The sequence below is a fragment of the Diorhabda carinulata genome, chromosome X, assembly GCF_026250575.1.
Source record: "Diorhabda carinulata isolate Delta chromosome X, icDioCari1.1, whole genome shotgun sequence".
Lineage (NCBI taxonomy): Eukaryota > Metazoa > Arthropoda > Insecta > Coleoptera > Chrysomelidae > Diorhabda > Diorhabda carinulata.
In genome coordinates, this window is record NC_079472.1 from 13,969,991 (window position 1) to 13,990,205 (window position 20,215).

General features: G+C 31.1%; 2 protein-coding genes across 6 annotated transcripts in view; both read left to right on the forward strand.

Moving 5' to 3' along the window:
* Window positions 1-1,356: 1,356 nt before the first annotated feature.
* LOC130902215 (protein NEDD1-like) lies at window positions 1,357-2,616 on the forward strand. The gene has a single exon (XM_057814153.1). The coding sequence runs from the start codon at window positions 1,357-1,359 to the stop codon at window positions 2,614-2,616; it is 1,260 nt and encodes a 419-aa protein (XP_057670136.1).
* Window positions 2,617-6,341: 3,725 nt separating this feature from the next.
* The window catches only part of LOC130901630 (zinc finger protein 609-like), a 66,972-nt gene continuing 53,098 nt past the window's right edge, over window positions 6,342-20,215 (forward strand). For 2 of the 5 annotated variants that reach the window (XM_057813131.1, XM_057813130.1), the window contains exon 1: window positions 6,342-6,655. The gene's annotated coding sequence lies outside the window, so the exon portion shown is untranslated. Of the gene's footprint in view, window positions 6,656-16,724; window positions 16,746-20,215 lie in introns of all 5 variants that reach the window. The other 3 variants (XM_057813129.1, XM_057813128.1, XM_057813132.1) reach the window with 3 other exon arrangements.

Consider the following 20,215-nt stretch of genomic DNA (forward strand, 5'->3'; position numbering starts at 1 on the left):
AGATAAGATAGACCATAGAACAGCAACTTGAGGATTGGCACCTGAATCTAAATATTGTTTTGTGAAATATATTCGTTTCCGGTCTGTGTGAGCTTTGACAATTTTTACCGGTTCGTTGTGAACGTAATTTATTTTAAAGAAATGCAAAATACTAACACTAACAAGCGAGGCAGCAATTTCACATTCGGAGATAGAAATTTACTCGTAAGACTTGATAACAGACCATAATAGAAAATAAAAGAATTGATCGAATCTAGTATGAAAATAATGCTGATCCTATTACTCAAAATTATCCAATTTTTTTGCTTACTACATAAGGACTTCTTTCTTCAAAGAAATTCCACAATATCACTGTCCAATAAGTAATCGAAAAAATTCATCATATCAAAATAATAATCCAATAATTATATCACTTATTGATTAATGACAAGAGTTCAAATGAAATTTCATAGCGTATAATATTTTTATTTGTCTATGGAAAAAATATACTGCTAATCAAGTCTATTATATTTATTAATTTTAATAAAATTCGTCTCTTGAACTTCATAATACATTCCATGCATTTAACATAGTATTTTTTATAGCTGGCAGCCATCTATTGATAAACAGTTTAAGTCCTTACGAGGATTTGGGAACAAACATATCACTTTAACAGATTCTCAATGTTATACACAACGTTTATTGAAAGTTATTTTGAAAAATTAACCACAGCTAACACTATACATAATCAAAAGTGTACAAAAACACGAGCACAACATAACAATAATGAGTCAGATAATCTGCACAATGTCTACCAACATTAAATTATCCAATTCGCCAACTTGATACATAGTTATGCTCGCAGATCCATCTAGGGTTCTGAATTTGAATTACAAAAATGATTCATTGGGCCATCTTGTGAAACATATATGAAATAGGTGGTTTGTGATCAACTCCCATTAAGATACAATTAAACAAATATTATTGATTAGAACGAATTGTTTTAAGAAAAATTGATGTGGTTTCAAAATAAAAAATAAAGAAATTATTATATTATTTGTTTTTATTTCACACTTTATTTAATATCTTAATCGCTTGAAATATCATACAGGACGTCTGTCGGGCTCGATAATTTCACTATAAGTGGTGCGTTCTACAAAGCGTTCTCGGCGCCTGAATTACCATGACCATCGTTGTGATTGAGGCGGAACGTCACTCATGACACCATGACTAACGTTTACGACACTTGTCAAGGATTGCAAACATGAGAAAATATATGGTGACATAAATCACCTGTCAAACGCAATTATACGAATATTTTTATGACGAATGTCATTAAACTTAATTTTTTTATAGAAAAATTAAAAGTATACCGAAATGTTTGCCTCAACGAGTAATGCTCTAAAACTACACGCAATTTCAGATCAATACCTAGAACCAGTATGTACGTATAAACCTAAAAAAGCAGTAAATACAACTATAACCAACCTAACCTGGTGTCACGATAATTCGTATATCTGCATCCTACAGGAAGATTCGTTCCCTCAAATCGTTTCTTCTAAAGATAGAACTAACATCGAATTAATCCACACCGTACAAGCTCTAAAGAAAGTGACTGCCATTAAATTCAAACAACATACTAAACGAACTATGGCGCTCGGAAATTACGAAGGAGAAGCCGTTTTATACGACACGAAAAACAGAAATATTTTAAAGAAAGTATGTCAACTCAACTCCCCGGTTAGATTTATAGATTTTAATTGTAACGATGAAAATCTAGCGATATGTACTGAAGAATTAGTAGCACTGTTTAGTGACAACGAAGCTAGTAATAATTTCGTGAAAACAGCTTGTTTTTTAGAAAACGCTTCGTTTATAAAATACCATCCGACAATTTCCAACATTATAAGTATCGCTAATAATAACGGTTGTTTAACTTTAAAAGACATCGACCACGAAAAAGATTTATTCAAATATAAGAACCATAATGGCGTCATTACCGGAATCAATTTCACTTGCAACCAAAAAGTAATTCTAACAACAGGTTTAGATAAAAAGATATGCATCTACGATTACGATAATGGAGAATGCGTATTTCGTATTAATATTAATCAAGCAATTACTTCGAGCGATATTAGTATAGATGACGTATGCGTTGCGGTAGGATTAGAAGATGGCAGCATATCCCTTTACGATATTAGAGACCCGTTAAAGCCTTTAATGTGTAGTAGCGCGCATAGCGGTCCGGTTACGAGGATAGCTTTCGAGAAAGCGCCTTTATTTCTTGAAGCCGCGCCACCGGAAATGTCTGTAACTAATCTAAGTACCAGCGACGTCGATGAACAATCTGATTTAGTTAAGGTACTTTACGAAGTTGAATCTGATCCGAATGAAAAATTTATGCAAGGGATTATGAGAATAATTAAGAGCAATACGGATTATTTGGAAGCTCAATTAAACGATCACTGTAGTAAATATCAGAATTTTGTAATGAACGAATTCGAATCGATACAAAACGCGATGAACCGATGGGACGTTTTCAACGTCGGGGATCCTACGGATTTCGGAAAAACGTTGAATCTTTCCGATAATAAAAGTGTTAAGAACGCTTTCGCTAAATATTTTTCTGCTAAATAAAAAATGGTTTATTTAATTACAAGTTTGCTTTCGAAAAAATGTTAATTTATAATTTCGTATATTGTTATTACGAAGCCCCCACTTCTCCAACGTAACATATGAAATTCTGGTTTCTGTTTTAATTTTATCTTTCGTATTTTTTTTTTCACATTACGAAATGAGCGGTATCTGTTGATTTTCTTTCAAACTTCAATAGAGGTGAACAATAAAGCCAGAATACGAACTAATTTTGTTGTTTTAGAAACAATAGAAAGTGTTATTTTAAATTTTTAGTCTAAATAGTAAAATATTATACCTGTTTAAAATGCTTTTTTCTACGACCAAGTCTGTAAACGTCAACGCGCCGTCAACATTCCTTGTAAATGACATTTAATAATGACACGTGCGTTTTGAGAAGAAAACTTAAACTTCATGGTTTGATTAAATTACAATCAAATTTTTATTTGGTCTATTTACACAAATTCAGTCAATTAGAAAACATAAAAACTTTTAGCATTAGCGAGATATATTTAGGATTGAAAAAGTGATGCCTCTAAATGTAGGCAGCACATTATACAATTCATTATAATAAAGTGTAAATAATTGCGATGTTTTTTATTTAATGGAAAAAAATGAATGGGCGTAGAAAAAGTATAGTACGTTACACGAGTTGTAAGCCCATTACGCACTTATGAAAATTATGCACTCGCATCCTTACAGATTGTATTGTTGAATACTGCTATAGAAGCCTAATTCAGCGCCATCTAGTGACAATTGGTTTGCACCAATTGTGCGTCCATATATTATGGAAGTTCCATGTGTCACTTTCAATATTATCGCCATTTTCTTTCGTCAGAATACTAATTTCAGCTCGTTTCAATGTGTGTGTCCTAAACGACTGCTTTGTTTTAAAACGTTCTAAAAATTGTGATGTTATGAATATACTACTTGTTAAAATCCCATTCTAGTGCACCTTTTTGGTAGTTTCGTGTAGATAATCAAAAGTCTCTTCCTTCCGTACTTAAGCGAACAAGTGCAAACACGTTTAAGAAATAATGAAAATAACAAAAATAGAGAAAACCTTACTAAAATCACTGAAAATACATAAAAAAACTAAGCACTCTTACAGATTGTATTGTTGAACACCGCTTTAGAAGCTAAGTTCAGCGCCATCTAGTGACAATTGGCTTGCACCAATTGTACGTCAATATATTATGACAGTTCCACGTGTTACTTTCATTATTACCGCCATTTTCTTTTGTCAGAATACTCATTTGAGCTCGTTTCAATAAATGCGTCCTAAGCAACAGTTCAGGCCTCGAAAGCTACAGTTTTTTATCTGCTTTAAAGATGGCGTTAAACTTAAGTGTAATGCAATTATAAACCGAATATTACTATTTAAAACAGGGATATACAAAAATATATTATGTATATGTATTTAAATGTACCTAAATTAAAACTATAAACGTATTTTATAAATTTCGTAATGTGAACTATTTTTATAAACTATAAAGTAGAAATAACTGATATAAAATTTGGTTTGTTCCTCAAACTATAATTATTATTGTCGCACGCCTATGATCCTCCGATTTCCTTTTCCCTTGTACCCGCAAAGGTCAACGTTGAAAATATGAGCCACTCTATACGTTTGTGGCATCCTACTGTAAATCTTGTGAATAATTTCACAACATAGCAACAATGTCATTCTAAAAACAACGAAAATCGGGGAAGAAGAGAGAAATTAAACGCGATCCGGCAACTACGCAAACTATAAAAAGCGTCCGCGTCTGAAAATTCCGTTGGAACAAGAGCCGACGAGGTTGTTGTTCCAACGGAAAAGCTTTCATTCGAGTGAGAGAGTAGACTGACTTCAAAAAAGTCTTTTCATCTCCTTAGAGCTGTATCCTCGTTGTAATACAACATATCTGTTATTTGCCGGTTTCTTTTGAATAAAATACGAGTTTGGCGTGTAAACTGAGTTTTCGTATGGTGGCGAAATACACACGTTTATACAAAAATTTTTTAAGTATAAACAATCAAACCGGTACAACTTTGTTTTTTTACTATTTAAATACCTTGTGCAATTAGGTATCTAAAGAACTGAATAGTCGTTTTGATTACATTCATAAATTGATAAATTCCAGAGAGTACAATTGAAAAAAAATTGTAATGAAAATTAGAATCATTATTTACAAAAAAAAAACATAAATAGTATCACATTATTTACATATTTACTGTGTTACTAAACATAAAAGGGTTGTAGACATTTTTTTATCCGATTCTAATGGCTTCAGAAAAATGAAACAACATTAAGAAAAAATTTTACACATAAACGGATTTTAAGTATTGTTTTTATACCATGATAACAAATTTGGAAAAAAAAATGAAATATCAACATTTTTATTCGTATCAGTTATTTTATTGAAAATCACCCGATTTTTGGACAAAGCTTCTTAATTCGAGAAGATTATATCTAAAAGGATTCTAACTGACAAAACTGTCCTCAAAGTTTACTGATTATCTCCAAAAATATTGATTTTAAAGAAAAAAGTTTCAAACAAAAAATGAAGCTCATAAAAATCTATACGAAAAAGTTATATATAATTTTTAGGTTAACTGTTTCTGTGTTATGAGTAAAAATGTCTTCCCAGGAGTTGAATTGACTACCCTAATCTAATTTCCTCCAATTATGTAAGCGAACGGTAGCGATCATTAGGAAACCCCCTTCCATGAAAAAATGGTCAATTTGATTCCTGCCGAATTTTTTTTTTAATATTATAACCCAAAATATCTACATAAAAAATATATCTAGCCTGTATTCGAAACGCCCATTTTATAATACTGTTTATATAATTGGGTATATTGATTTCAAATTGTATAATTGCATTAAAGACCTCAATATACATCTGTTGATTAAATCACTGTTGAAACTACCTGAAATTTGATTCATGAAACCGAAAACAAATTGGCTAGAAAATTTATTGTTTTTTGTTCAATAATTTCAGGGTGAATTCAACTTTATATTGTCACACATTAGGGATATCATTAGAATAGACGTTGTTTCATTACTTTAACCTTCCTTCCTACTTCAAATTGGAATATTAACTTCTAAGAAGTCGATTTTTCTTAGTTACCCATGGGCTCAACGTAACAAAACTACCTGTCTGTTATTTCTCATTGAAATACCGTTTATTTCTAAGAATATAATAATTTTACTTTTTTATTTATTAAAAATATATCTGTAAGCCATAAAATTGTTGAAAGTAATTAAAGACACACTACCACACAGGCTGATGAATAGTTCTAGCGTAAATTTTAAATTTGTACAAGATGTTCTATTATGACGTGTGATATAGTATTTAACCGTAGAGGTACACAGTGTTGACATACTTGTTGAAAATTTTTCTTACGTAAACGTTTTATTTAATTAAACATGAAGATATACATATTTAAATTTGATATACAGAAATTTGTGCAATAAAAAATTGTATATCATTTAGATTAATGCCCATACACATCCACTTGATAGACTTTTACATATACAAATATAAATATTACAATGTAAATTTCCATATTACTAGTTACTTTACTTAAATATATATTTTCTCAAACCAAGAAATAATCATATTATTATTCATATACCTTGATATTTGGTATTAAAAATATAATTAAATAATGAGATATCCAATTTTTTCGGAAATACAGATAATTTGGCAACATTAAGCTTGGTTATCCTAAGGTTGTTTGTACTTCGTTGATGTTCGGATATGTTCGTTTCAAAACTAAATCGTTCCCACAGTCGTTGTGCCTTGTGCCTGCCGCCTGCCGTTGACTTTGTGAACGGTATGCGTGAGGAATGATTTTTGTGCCAATAATATTATTCTATATAACCGATTTATGTGTTACGGTGTGCCGAAAAAGATTATTTCGTATTCGTATGAAGTGTTTTGTGCATCAGTGATCAAGTGGTTTGTGTTTTAGTGTGATTACCCATTACAAAAAGAGGATTACTTTTATACAATTTAGTTGGATATACTCGCATTTCGAGCTCCTAAAGCTGGTAAGTACTGTGTACAAGTAAAACGGTAGATTTAGCTTTTACATTGAACGTTATATCTTTGTTCTTTATGGGAAAAATAACCAATTTATATCTCTTTTTATTGTTTTTCTCACTCTGTTGATGACGCTGTCGTATTCACTCCATAACCTGGAAACTTTTCTTTCTGTCACGTTTTGATAGCACGGTGGGCATATAAGTCTATCTCATTTTAATGGTGGAACTCGTTTCGTCTCCGCTGTCGGACACCCGAAGCCATTTTGTAATTGTTTATTTTTATTTATCACATTGATAACTTCGTCACATTAAGAATTTATCGACTTTTATGATTGCTACGATACTTAAAATAAGTCTATAATCAACATTCAACGACTTTATAAATGTTACCTACAATAAATTTCAAATTGCGATTTTATAGTTATGTTTTTGTACATATAATATAAATGATTTGTCTATTGACTTTGGTTCGCTATTGAAACTTACTTTTTTAATACTATATTTTGATATACAATAATAATGACAAAATATTTTAATTATTTCTATTCACAAAGAATTTGTAAGACGTCCTTATATAGTTATTTGTAATTCTAGCCACGATTAGTGCTTCAAGAGTGTTCCATTAAGTTCTATTTAAAAATTACTTATTAATAATATATTTTATATTGGTTATAATTGTTAATAAACTTGGAAATACAAGATACTTAATTTCATTGCAAAAAATCATGTATTTCAACATTAATAACGAGAACGTTGTACTATGTAAATATAGATCTATTTCCTGAAATAAGTGGGCGACTATGAGTATCAATCATCTTACTTGACAGTTTTACTTTTCCGAGCTTTTCAGAAGTTATAGATTAAGCTCCTTCTACAAGTACCTACTATGCATAGGTGGCACAGTAATTTGCAATCATTATTATTAATATTAAACTTATAGGTATTTATCACAAATCCAGTTTTGAAACGATGAAAATATCGAGGTGTTACAGTTGTTAGGCAGTAGAATCAAATATAAGTTGATTGATTAGTAGGTAGATAAAGTTCAGTATATTTTATGTCCTTTGAAGTATCAAAATAAACTTGGGAGAGATAAATTGTAGCTATCAGTTTTAATCTTACAGACTTATATTTATAAACTTGATTATAGGATTTATTCAACAGAATATGCGTTTTTTCACAAAAATACTAATCCCAATTCAGTCTATTTAATTTGGAGTTAGTATTATATTAAAGGTACTTAAATAACGTTGCGCCATATAACAATTATTTTCAATTGAATTTCTAAGAATTATAGAAAAAATAAAAGGCTTCCAAACTTTATAAAGAAGATTTACAATTGAACAAAATAATATTCCTGTATCAATTGGTATATCCTTGAGCGAATAAGTTTCGTCTGGTTGATTGAGGAATATTTTCCATTCCAAAAGAAGAGCATTCTGTAACTCTTGCAGGTTCATTGGGGCAAGAACCCTCTAATGTAGCTCTATTTGATTTATTAGGAATACATGGTGGCCACTAGTTATCCAATCCTTGCAATGTAAAGCATTTAATCCTTCTATCAAAGGCGTGTGATCTTGAATAATGTCTTCCATTCATAGATCGACTCTCTGTGTACCTCAAACAATTTTCCCTCAATATTTTCGACCATCAAATGATTTAATTGGAGAGATAATCAGAAACTCATTTCTGTACCGTACCACGGTCATCTGATACTATTTAATCTGGTTTCTCTTAGTCTTCTGTTAACATTTAAGTTAGGAATCTTGACATTTCTAACAGTTGATCATTCAGTAATGATTCTTAATACGTTTTGTCTAAGAAATTGATCAATTTGACACGTAGCCACATATGTTCGATGAAAATAAGTTAGAAAATATAAGTGGTATTTAATTGTAAGTTCATGTTGACTTTTTGGAATAATTCACATTCAAATGTTATGGGGTCAGATCAGTGTCAAAAATGATTAGATTACCAATTTTGATAATGAAATCTGAGAGTTTGCTTTGACATGTTTTTTTTAAACTGATATTGTTAGATCTTCCAGTTTTCTGTATGGATCTTGTTGAGCATATGGCTTAAACACAGAGATAGATAGAAGTGAATTCGATTATCTAACAGCTTATATTTATTATTTCTTCTTTTCCTCCTGGTCTTATACTTTCTCACATTTCAGATGATGGTTCTTTTATACCAATTTCTTCCACTGTTTTCCTTCTTTTGCCATCTTCTTTAATCTAAGTTACCTGGTATACGTACAGTTCAAAGATATCTGAGGGCTTAGAACATTAGTTCCAAAACTTTTATTTTCATAGATCACTTCTAAAATGTTTCTGGATCCGGTGGAGCTTCAGTAATGAATTAGCGGTTTTAGAAAGAAAATATCAGAATTGATATATGATTATAGGGTTATTTAGTTGATAATAAATCGACTAAACAAATTTTTTGGGTATTTCTACTTGCGTTTCATCAAATGGTTTCATGGTGGTATTTCCATCGACAGAAACTGATTTTAAAATCATCATGCAGGGCATTAAAATATTGAACGTATGTCTGAATATCTTCATCAAGGCATTCCAACTGCGACAAGTTTGAAAACTGTTAAAAAAGCTGGAATTTCTCGTTTGTTTCTAATAAATTGAGGTTGTTTCCTTGTAATTGTTAAATTGCTGAGCTCCTTGAAATATCTGTTTATATTGATAAGAAGTGTCAACCCAACATTTTACTTCTTTCTTTTCTATCGAAAAGAAACTAATTTTCATGGAACCCCATGGACGTCACGCCCAACGTTGATCCCCGTCGAGTCTCCCGTGGACCTCTAGTGATTCACATGGACCACTTTGGGAATCGAGGGCTTAGGAGCAGTACTGAAGGGCACTAAAACAAGAGATAGTTTTCCTACTAAGACTAATTAAAATTAAGACTGCCATAATTTTCCAGGTCAAAATGTTTATTTCACAAAATCTTCTGGTATTTATCTTCTCGGATAGATTTTCCTATTTTGATGTTTTTTTTTTGGTTCTTTGCGTTGTTTTGCAATTAAAAATATCATTTTCCTTCTTTACATATATTTAGATATTTCCTAATCATTAATAAATTCGATCGTTTTTTTTACTTTGTAGTCATTTTAATTAGGAAAACATCTAGGTTTTGGGTTAAACATTGGGATTTTCAGATTCTTGAAACATTTTAAGCGAAAACCCAGTTTATTTTGTCAATCCAACCCTTTAGTTAATTTCCAATATCTGCTCCCAGTTTAGTGAAAATAAGTTTCTTCTATACAAAGCAATTGAATTTAATTAGTTTGAAGCTTAACACGAAATGTATAATCAGACTATATAGAGGGACAGGTGCAGTAAGTTTTATGTATATCGTAATAAGTGTCATTAAAACTCACCTTGAATATATCATTTAAATTCATAAACGAGTCGGTTGAAAACTATTCAATTTTTTTTTGTTTTGAGTATTTTATCAGCTTCGTATTTTCCTATAATTAAGATAATAATTAGTTTTAACGAAATTGTGCTTCACTTATTTACTAATTTTTACGCTTAAAATCAACTTTTACTTAATTATATTTTATCTTGATTAAGTAACGTGTGATAGAAAAAGAAATCCTTTCACCAATTTTCAAGTTTCTTTCTTCGTACACAATTATGAAAAAAATGTTTCCCAATTTTTGCGTATTTGTGTTTGGGATCGAGGTCAACAATTTGCAAAGTTACCACATTATCTTCATGAGCTGTAGTAGAAGATTTATAAGCCATGATGGGTTTACATGGTCACTGCTTGGCTCAATGTACAATTTCAAAAATTCTAAGGAAACTATCATTGACTCTATCTATCCCTTCATGTATTTGTCGTGTTAAACAACTGACTTTGTGCCATTTATTGGTGTGAACACGTCAATTAATTGTCAGATATAATCTAAAACATGTTATTTGAACGAAATCATTGGGTGCCAAACAAGGACCCATAAATTCGATGTTTTGACTATTCAAAAACTTTTAGGTTTGAACTGATATCGCAAGAAGTTGGCACCGCACTTTCAAAAATATTTTGACAGCTCTTCTGGATTGTACTAGGTTTGTTCTAAGTACTTCCATAATATGAAGTTTTGAAAATAAAATATTTCTCACGAATTCAATATGATTCGTCGCCTGTTACGATATTATAGACGTCTTCTAGAGCACCTCGATTGATTTTTTCAGAATTTCTTTGCACCAATCGACATGATCTTTTCTTTTGATCGATTCTCAAACTATACGGTATCTAACGCGAACAAATATTTCTGATAGAACGCCCCAATTTCACGGTATGTCACATGACGTCTTGCAATATCATTTTACGCACAGCATCGATGTTTTCTGCAGATTTTGGATGACCTTCACGAAAATCATTTTTGTAATTATTGAGTTTGGAAAGCCAGTGAAACACTGTGGCTCGAGATGGTGCTCCATCACCAAAAGTCGAAGTGAGCTATTCAGCGCACTGCTTTTTGGCTTAATTCACGTCGAGAGTCATAGAAAAGTCATATTTGAAATATTGAATTGTCGTATCTCAGAACTTATCTAGTAGCGTTTGTATTCGATGATTTTGCATGGTTCAATTATTATAAACGCAACTATTTATTGACTGGGCACTGCTCCAGATGTTCCATTTTGTAATCGTCTGGTATATTTTGCAATAAACATTTAATGATGGCTATTAATTAATTACCTAATTATCATTAAAGTGAGACATATTTAAAAAGTATAAAAGTAGAAAAAAATGTTTGATTTATGAATGGGTTAAGGACGAAGCAAAGGTATCCGCCCTTGTATAATAAGGTATAGAAATTTTACGAGATAACTTAATCAAATTGAAGACAAGGAAAAAACAAATAAATATATTTTTAATTAAAATTCCGGTATTTTTAGTCTTAATTTTTTTGTTTCTCTTTTATGGTTTGAAGGACATAATGGTATAATCGTTGGTTCGAGTTCGCGTTGGCAAGTCGCGAGGAAATACTACTTGTCCTGAAAACGTTCTTCGCTTTTATATTCCTCGCCTATAGCTCCGAGTGTCGCCGTCTTTCCCCTTTTGTGAGAAGCGAATCTATGAAAAATCGATTTGTCAAGGAATCAGTTGTCAGCGATAAGACGCTCAGGATTCTTTAAACGCTTAAAGACAAAAGAATTCCTATAATAAGCGAAAGTCGTCGAAAATAATAAAGTTGTTTCGAATTTTTTTCAATGGGAATAATTGAATGAATGAAAAATACATATTGCAGCCCTTTTATTTAATTTCCCATTGTGGTTAAGTTAAACCTCAAATAGACGTGTTATAGAAGCTTAAGAAAATTATTAATTTATGAATACTTACGAATTTAATCGGGATAATCAGATATCAGTGAAAGAAAAAATAAAAGTGAAAGAAAGACGTGGAAATTATTTTCAGAATTTTAGGTTCATCTGGAAAATCAAAAAGCAAAATTTTTTAAAATTCGCCCAATTGAGTGATAATCAAAATCTTCAACAAATTCTTTGGGGGAAAGTGCGAAACTTGTTATGATTCTGTACAACCGATTTCTATAAACTTGATGTTATTTGAAATAAATTTTATCAAGCAATACAAAATATCTATATCTTTATGGAGAATTAAAAAAAATAATTTACAAGGCATTGTATTTGAAATAAGAAAGTTGATATCGGCCACTATAACATGACTCACCCTATATAATTAATTTTATTTCCACTCCGTATATATTTGGTACCTTAACGATTTGTAACTAAAATTCGTTTACGGTCTCGTGGTTAGGTTGTAGTCTTGCAGTCAAATGGTCGTGGGTTCAAGTCTAAATGTAAAAAGTACAATTTTACATATTTTTTATTTTATTAATTAGATTCAACAAATTTTATAACGATTTTTCGTAAAATAATTTATTAGTATGACACTTTAATTGTAAAATAGTCTTTTTTCAACACGTCCTCATTTATTTATTGACGAATTTGTTTCATTTCGATGTTCCACTCTGTATATATTTGGTAGCTTAACGATTTGTAACTAAAATTCGTTTACGGTCTCGTGGTTAGGTTGTAGTCTTGCAGTCAAATGGTCGTGGGTTCAAGTCTAAATGTAAAAAGTACAATTTTACATATTTTTTATTTTATTAATTAGATTCAACAAATTTTATAACGATTTTTCGTAAAGTAATCTATTTGTATGACACTTTAATTGTAAAATAGTCTTTTTTCAACACGTCCTCATTTATTTATTGACGAATTTGTTTCATTTCGATGTTCCACTCTGTATATATTTGGTAGCTTAACGATTTGTAACTAAAATTCGTTTACGGTCTCGTGGTTAGGTTGTAGTCTTGCAGTCAAATGGTCGTGGGTTCAAGTCTAAATGTAAAAAGTACAATTTTACATATTTTTTATTTTATTAATTAGATTCAACAAATTTTATAACGATTTTTCGTAAAATAATTTATTAGTATGACACTTTAATTGTAAAATAGTCTTTTTTCAACACGTCCTCATTTATTTATTGACGAATTTGTTTCATTTCGATGTTCCACTCTGTATATATTTGGTAGCTTAACGATTTGTAACTAAAATTCGTTTACGGTCTCGTGGTTAGGTTGTAGTCTTGCAGTCAAATGGTCGTGGGTTCAAGTCTAAATGTAAAAAGTACAATTTTGCATATTTTTTATTTTATTAATTAGATGCAACAAATTTTATAACGATTTTTCGTAAAGTAATCTATTTGTATGACACTTTAATTGTAAAATAGTCTTTTTTCAACACGTCCTCATTTATTTATTGACGAATTTGTTCCATTTCGATGTTCCACTCCGTATATATTTGGTAGCTTAACGATTTGTAACTAAAATTCGTTTACGGTCTCGTGGTTAGGTTGTAGTCTTGCAGTCAAATGGTCGTGGGTTCAAGTCTAAATGTAAAAAGTACAATTTTACATATTTTTTATTTTATTAATTAGATTCAACAAATTTTATAACGATTTTTCGTAAAATAATTTATTAGTATGACACTTTAATTGTAAAATAGTCTTTTTTCAACACGTCCTCATTTATTTATTGACGAATTTGTTCCATTTCGATGTTCCACTCCGTATATATTTGGTACCTTAACGATTTGTAACTAAAATTCGTTTACGGTCTCGTGGTTAGGTTGTAGACTTGCAGTCAAATGGTCGTGGGCTCAAGGCTAATTGTAAAAAGTACAATTTTGAATATTTTTTTATTTTATTAATTAGATTCAACAAATTTTATAACGATTTTTCGTAAAGTAATCTATTTGTATGACACTTTAATTGTAAAATAGTCTTTTTTCAACACGTCCTCATTTATTTATTGACGAATTTGTTCCATTTCGATGTTCCACTCCGTATATATTTGGTACCTTAACGATTTGTAACTAAAATTCGTTTACGGTCTCGTGGTTAGGCTGTAGTCTTGCGGTCAAATGGTCGTGAGTTCAAGTCTAATTGTGAAAAGTGTAATTTTGCATATTTTTCATTTTATAATAATTTTATTAATTGAAATAGCCTTTTTTTTCAACACATCATCATTTATTTATTAACAAATTTATTCTATTTGGATGTTCCACGTCATATAGATAAAAAATATCGTGTCAGACGTGCTATTAAAGATATCAGTGTGTGTGTGAGAGTGTAGATTTGTTGAAACCTTTTGTCCCTTTCATCCTGTCTGTTTCTGTCCGATTCATTCCTTTCTATCACTTGATTTGCACAAAGAAGCGTTATTTAACTTGGTAGTTTTGTATTGTATGTGATTCGATTGTATGTTCGTGACAATGTTCCTCATGGGTTACGGTCTTCGCGTAATTGATCTGCCAGTGACAATATGGTTGCTTCCGAACATGTCCGGACCGACAGAACGCAACAGCGCGACACTTTATTATCTTAAAATGCGCGACGTATCGTGTATTTCGAATACGGATATTACTCGCATCCCTTTTTAGTAGGTACATAATCCACAATTAAATAGAATCTCAATTTATCGCGTGGAACGTTATTATGGAATTTATCCATTGCTCAACAGTGTCGAATTGAAAGAATAAATTCGTTTATACATTTATTTATTGAAATTGGAATGTCATACAAATATATTATGATTATAAAATGAAAAATATGTAAAATTGCACGTTCCACAATCAGACTTGAACCCACGACCGTTTGACTGCAAGATAACAACCTAACCACGAGACCGTCAACGCATTTTAGTTACAAATCGTTAAGCTACCAAATATATACGGAGTGGAACATCGAAATGTAACAAATTCGCCAATAAATAAATGAGGACGTGTTGAAAAAAGACTATTTTACAATTAAAGTGTCATACAAATAAATTATTTTACAAAAAATCGTTATAAAATTTGTTGAATCTAATAAATAAAATGAAAAATGTGCAAAATCGCACGTTCCACAATCATACTTGAACCCACGACCATTTGACTGCAAGATAACAACCTAACCACGAGACCCTCAACGCAGTTTAGTTACAAATCGTTAAGCTACCAAATATATACGGAGTGGAACATCGAAATGGAATAAATTCGTTAATACTTAAATGAGGGCGTGTTGAAAAAAAGCCTGTGACAGGTCGATTTGTATTTTTAAACGCGTAAGAAAATATCGATGTCAATGTAAGAATTGTCCAAAACACGCTAATCAGGTATAGAAATGTCTTCTAACGTTACTCAACGTCTGAGGCAACATTATAACCGTCTTTGCACAAAAATAAATCTAATGCGTCAGATCAGGAGATCGTGCCGGCCATTCTATCGATCCGCGCCTTCTTATACACTCATTTTAAACAATTTGATTCAGGTTTTACCGGAATTTGATTTGGTAATGGGACGGTGCTTCATCTTCCATCATTATTTTTAAAAATAATTAACGGCAAATCCTGGGAATTTCACGGTAAAATCGGCAGTTTCGAGCTTGTCAGAATTTGACAAGACCTCTTCAATACACCGGGCTTTTGAGCAGTCCAAACCTTTTTCCATTGTTCTGTACAGCTTATTTGTTTTAGTTCAGTTTGAAAGTAAAAAAAATACCTGTACGAGTACCTGATAATTGAATAATAAACTTCATAATAGTAGCATTCATCGAGACATTAAATTGTTTTAATATTAATAATTTAAAACATTCTTTAACTTGCGAAGTAAATTAAATAATAATTATTTGACTTCTACTTTTTTTCTAATAGCCCACTTAACATAAATTATGGGAGACGTAATAATTGTGGGTTTTTTGCAAAATCGTGATCGGTAACTAGAAATTATCAGGGAGGAAGATCATTAACCGTTTTTTAAAGTTAATGTTTTTAGAAAATTAGTCCTTGTACGATCTAGTCTGTTCTCAAGTATTGAAATACATTTTTCTACCTGCTACTTAGAAAAAAAAAAAGATTTTAGATATACCTAATAATGGGTTTAGTAAGATAAACATGTGAAGATTAGATGATGTCATTGTTATAATTACTTTTGGTCTTTTCTCAGAGGCGTTTGTCTTATAATACGAGGTCTATCCGTAAACTAAATTCCGTTTGATTATAGAAAAAAAACTTCTCTTAGCCAGCTTGAACCCTTAAACGGCTTGAGCAACAAAATCGCGGTTTCAGCAACCAAAAAGCTACAAATTTTGCATACTTTTTAACGATTTTTGCTAATTTGAGACTGCTTCCTTGATAGAACTTTATTAAAACTAACTTGTATCTCACCTATAACTTTTTTGAAGTTAAAAGCAGTTTACTTAGGTGACGAATGCTTTGTTAATTTAATACTCTTTCATAAATAAAAATAGACTATAGTTCGGAGCAATGGTAAAAATTTAATGTACAAAAAGGGAGCATATATAAATATTTCGTTTATCAATTTTCGAGGGGGGTTAAAGACATCAACAGCATTCATTATTTCAACAGTTCTTAAATACTAATTGTACCATTTTATATTTTAGTGCATTCTAAAGAAAGAGGTGGTTAGGTTAGGTGTAACTTCCCTCATTTTCTATAATACATTTCTACTAATATTGGTGTTTGTTTCAGAAAGAATTCGGCCGACTTAGTGTGAGTATATGATTCTATAGTAAAATAATTTTCATTCATTTGTTGTTTATTCGTGCAGTATGTGCCCCTCAATCGTTCGTGGGGAACTGTACGCAGGGTTTTATCGATAATATTTTCAAATTTGTATTGGAATAGAAAAAAAAACATCCAGAATTTATTGAATTAAATATTATATTCACGAAAATGATTTTTTCTATACAACTATCATTTAATTAAGCTTTATCAAGGTAGCAGTGTCAAATTAGCAAAAATCAATAAAAAATATGTAAAATTTGTTACTATTTAGTTGCTGAAACCGCGATTTTGCCGTTGGCAAAAAATCGCAATTCATTTAAAGCCAGCATAAAATTTCGATAAATCAATAAATATCGAGTCAACTAGTGAACCAAAATTTGTTGCTGCAAGTAAGTACTACCTAAAATTAGAAAAAAAAAAGACTGGACGGATTTTTTCTACTAGCTTGAACTCGACTTGCTACACGGAAAATGGAGAGAAGATTTAGTTGCTACATTGAACAATGTCTAAATGAGCCTAAATAATAAGCAACAAAATGGGAACTAAAAATCGGCCGATCCTTTCGGTCAGCAAAACACGTTTTTCGGTTTTCTTTCGACAACAATAACTCACGAACGAATCAACCGATTTTGACCTGCTTGGCGGCAATCGATGTGGTTTTTTGTTGTTAAGAGCTGATTCGTTTTTGGAATCGATCGATGAAGCCGTTTAAAAGTTATTTCAAAAAAAAACAAATTCGGAAAAAAAAATTCCGTAGTTTTTTTGAGATTTCTTCAAATCTACTGGTCCGAATCGGTTCAAATATAAGTTTGGTCAAGCCGTTTCGAATGGCTCTTACCGCGGTGGAATCGGTCGAGCCATTCAAAAGTTATAAGAGGGTCACATACATACATACGGACATCATCGCGGAAATATTGGCGGCGATCGACGTAGTTCTTTGAGGTTAAGAGCTGATAAGTTTTTGGAATCGATCAGTAGAGCCGTTTACAAATTATTTCAAAACAAATTAAAAAGTCGATTTTGTTGCTTATTATTTAGACTCATTTGAACGTTGTTCAATGTAGCAAATAAATTTCTTTAGTATTTGTTGCTCAATAAGTCAAATTCAAGATAGCATGTACTAGAAAAATTGTTGCTGATCGAAAGTATCAGCCGATTTTCAGTTTCCATTTTGATGCTTATTATTTAGGTTCGTTTGAACATTGTTCAATGTAGCAACTAAATCTTCACTCCATTTTCCGTGTAACAAGTCGAGTTGAAGCTAGTATGTGTCAAGAAAATTACTGCTAGTATAAAAAAATCGTCCGGTTTTTGTTTAATTTTTGGTAGTACTTACTTGCAGCAACAAATTTTGGTTCACTAGTTGACTCGATATTTATTGATTTATCGAAATTTTATGCTGGCTTTAAATGAATTTAACATTAATTGCGATTTTGCCAACGACTTAAGCATTAAAATCGCGGTTTCAGCAACAAAAAAGCTACAAATTTTGAATATTTTTTCATTGATTTCTGCTAATTTGACGCTGATACGCATCACCTAATTAATTTAAACTTTATATACGATAACGAATTCCTCAACAAATTCGGCGCATTTTTCATCTCACAAGTTTTAGTCTATGTCTTCAAATTAGAGTTGGGGGAGAGTGGGAACTTTCTTATAAAAAAATGCGGTTCTGCTTAACCGATTTTTATAAACTTGATATTGTTTCTTTGAGAAACTTTTGTCCAGCAATACAAAATAGTTAAATCAAATTAGTATTGTTAGATTGTATGAGCAATAATATTTTGATCAATGATGACAAATTTTTTGACTGTATCCCGATACTTTTTCTATTCCTTTGACGACATAAGTATTGATTCAATTATTCTCTGATGTTAATCTTGATATTATTGTCCTTCATCCTCCTTCTTCTCAAAATAAAACTGTCCAAGGACTTCGTCAAAATGAAACGTTTCGATCTTTTATTTGATCTTTATCAAGCCTCTGTGTAGATCCAGGGTTTTTCGAATGTTGAAGCCTTGTTAAAGATCAAATAAAAGACCGAAACGTTGTCATTTTGTCACAGCTCTTGGACAGTTTTATTTGAGTCGTCAACCCATTAACACCATTCGAATTTATTCTTTTATAATATTCAAAATAACGGTACCATGTTTTGCATTAGAACTTTGGGTTTATTAATATCTCGTATATATAATATAAAAATAGACTCTAGATTTGATTAATTTACTCGACTCGAACAAACCAATAAAGTATATAACTTATTAACTAACGCATAAATAAATTTATTGGAAAGAAACATGTTTATATTACTGATAACGATCTATCGTGAACCAGGGCAAATGCCAATTAATCATTTACTTTGTATACATTTGCTGAAACACGTATACGAATTAAACTAATTATTCACAATTACGATCGTAACTTTTCTTAACGATTTGAATCGATTGAAATGATTAACGTCTCTTTAAATCAACTTTAACATTATATCAATTTATTTTTTTTATACGAAGACTATACCTGGCCTGACCTAGAGATGGCGGTAGTTGCTTGAAAAATATCACTGTATTAGAAAGTACACAATCTATACAGTTTGAAGAAATACGCCACATTGTTTAGTATTTGTTTGGCAGCCATTGATAGTGAACGTCTTCAGTTATGTGATGTTTTTATTTAAAATATAGAAGCTAAACTAGATTCTAATCTGGGTGATCCAGCATCCCTATGGTCGACCAAATGAAGTGAAGACTTCAGAAATGTTGAGAAAATCCACAAAGCAGTTCTGGATGATCGTCGACCGAAAGTGCGCAAGCTAACAGATATAGTAGGCATTTCAAAAAGTGCAGTACATCGCAAATTAACTGAAAATTTGGACATGAGAAAGCTGTGCGCAAGATGGGTGCCTCGTTTTTGCTCGCAATGGAACAAAAACAAAAGAACAATCAAAACAGTGGACTGAAAGCATGCTCAAAAGAAGGCAAAGACCGTTCCATCTGAAAGCAAGGTCATGGCGTCGGTTTTTTGGGATAATTTTTGACATTGGGTATCTTGAAAATACAAAAACTATCAACGAACTTATAATTACACTGGTTACATTATAATTTGCTTTCCTTATACAATGTGTCACAAAAATTGGTATATAAATGCATTATGTTCATTTGTATAAGATTGAATTTGTTTTTTCAGTCATTTTCCTCAAAAAGTTGAATAAAATGACACTATATTGGTAGACTATTAATTTGCATTACTTATATAGTGTGTCCCCAGATCACTGTTAAGCCTGAAACTGACTATGTAATAATTAAATATTAAAAAAAAAATTATAAATTTCTTTAATTTCTTATTTCTTAGACCTTTTGATATATCAATGCATCTAAATGTTCTTGATTTTAGGTCTCTTCTGTTTTAAAATGAGTTTTTTTTTAATTTTTAAAAGAAAGATAAATTTTGACGTT

Coding starts and splice junctions, on each gene's coding strand:
- LOC130902215 (XM_057814153.1), top strand. CDS start 1,357: ATGTTTGCCTCAACGAGTAATGCTCTAAAACTACACGCAATTTCAGAT.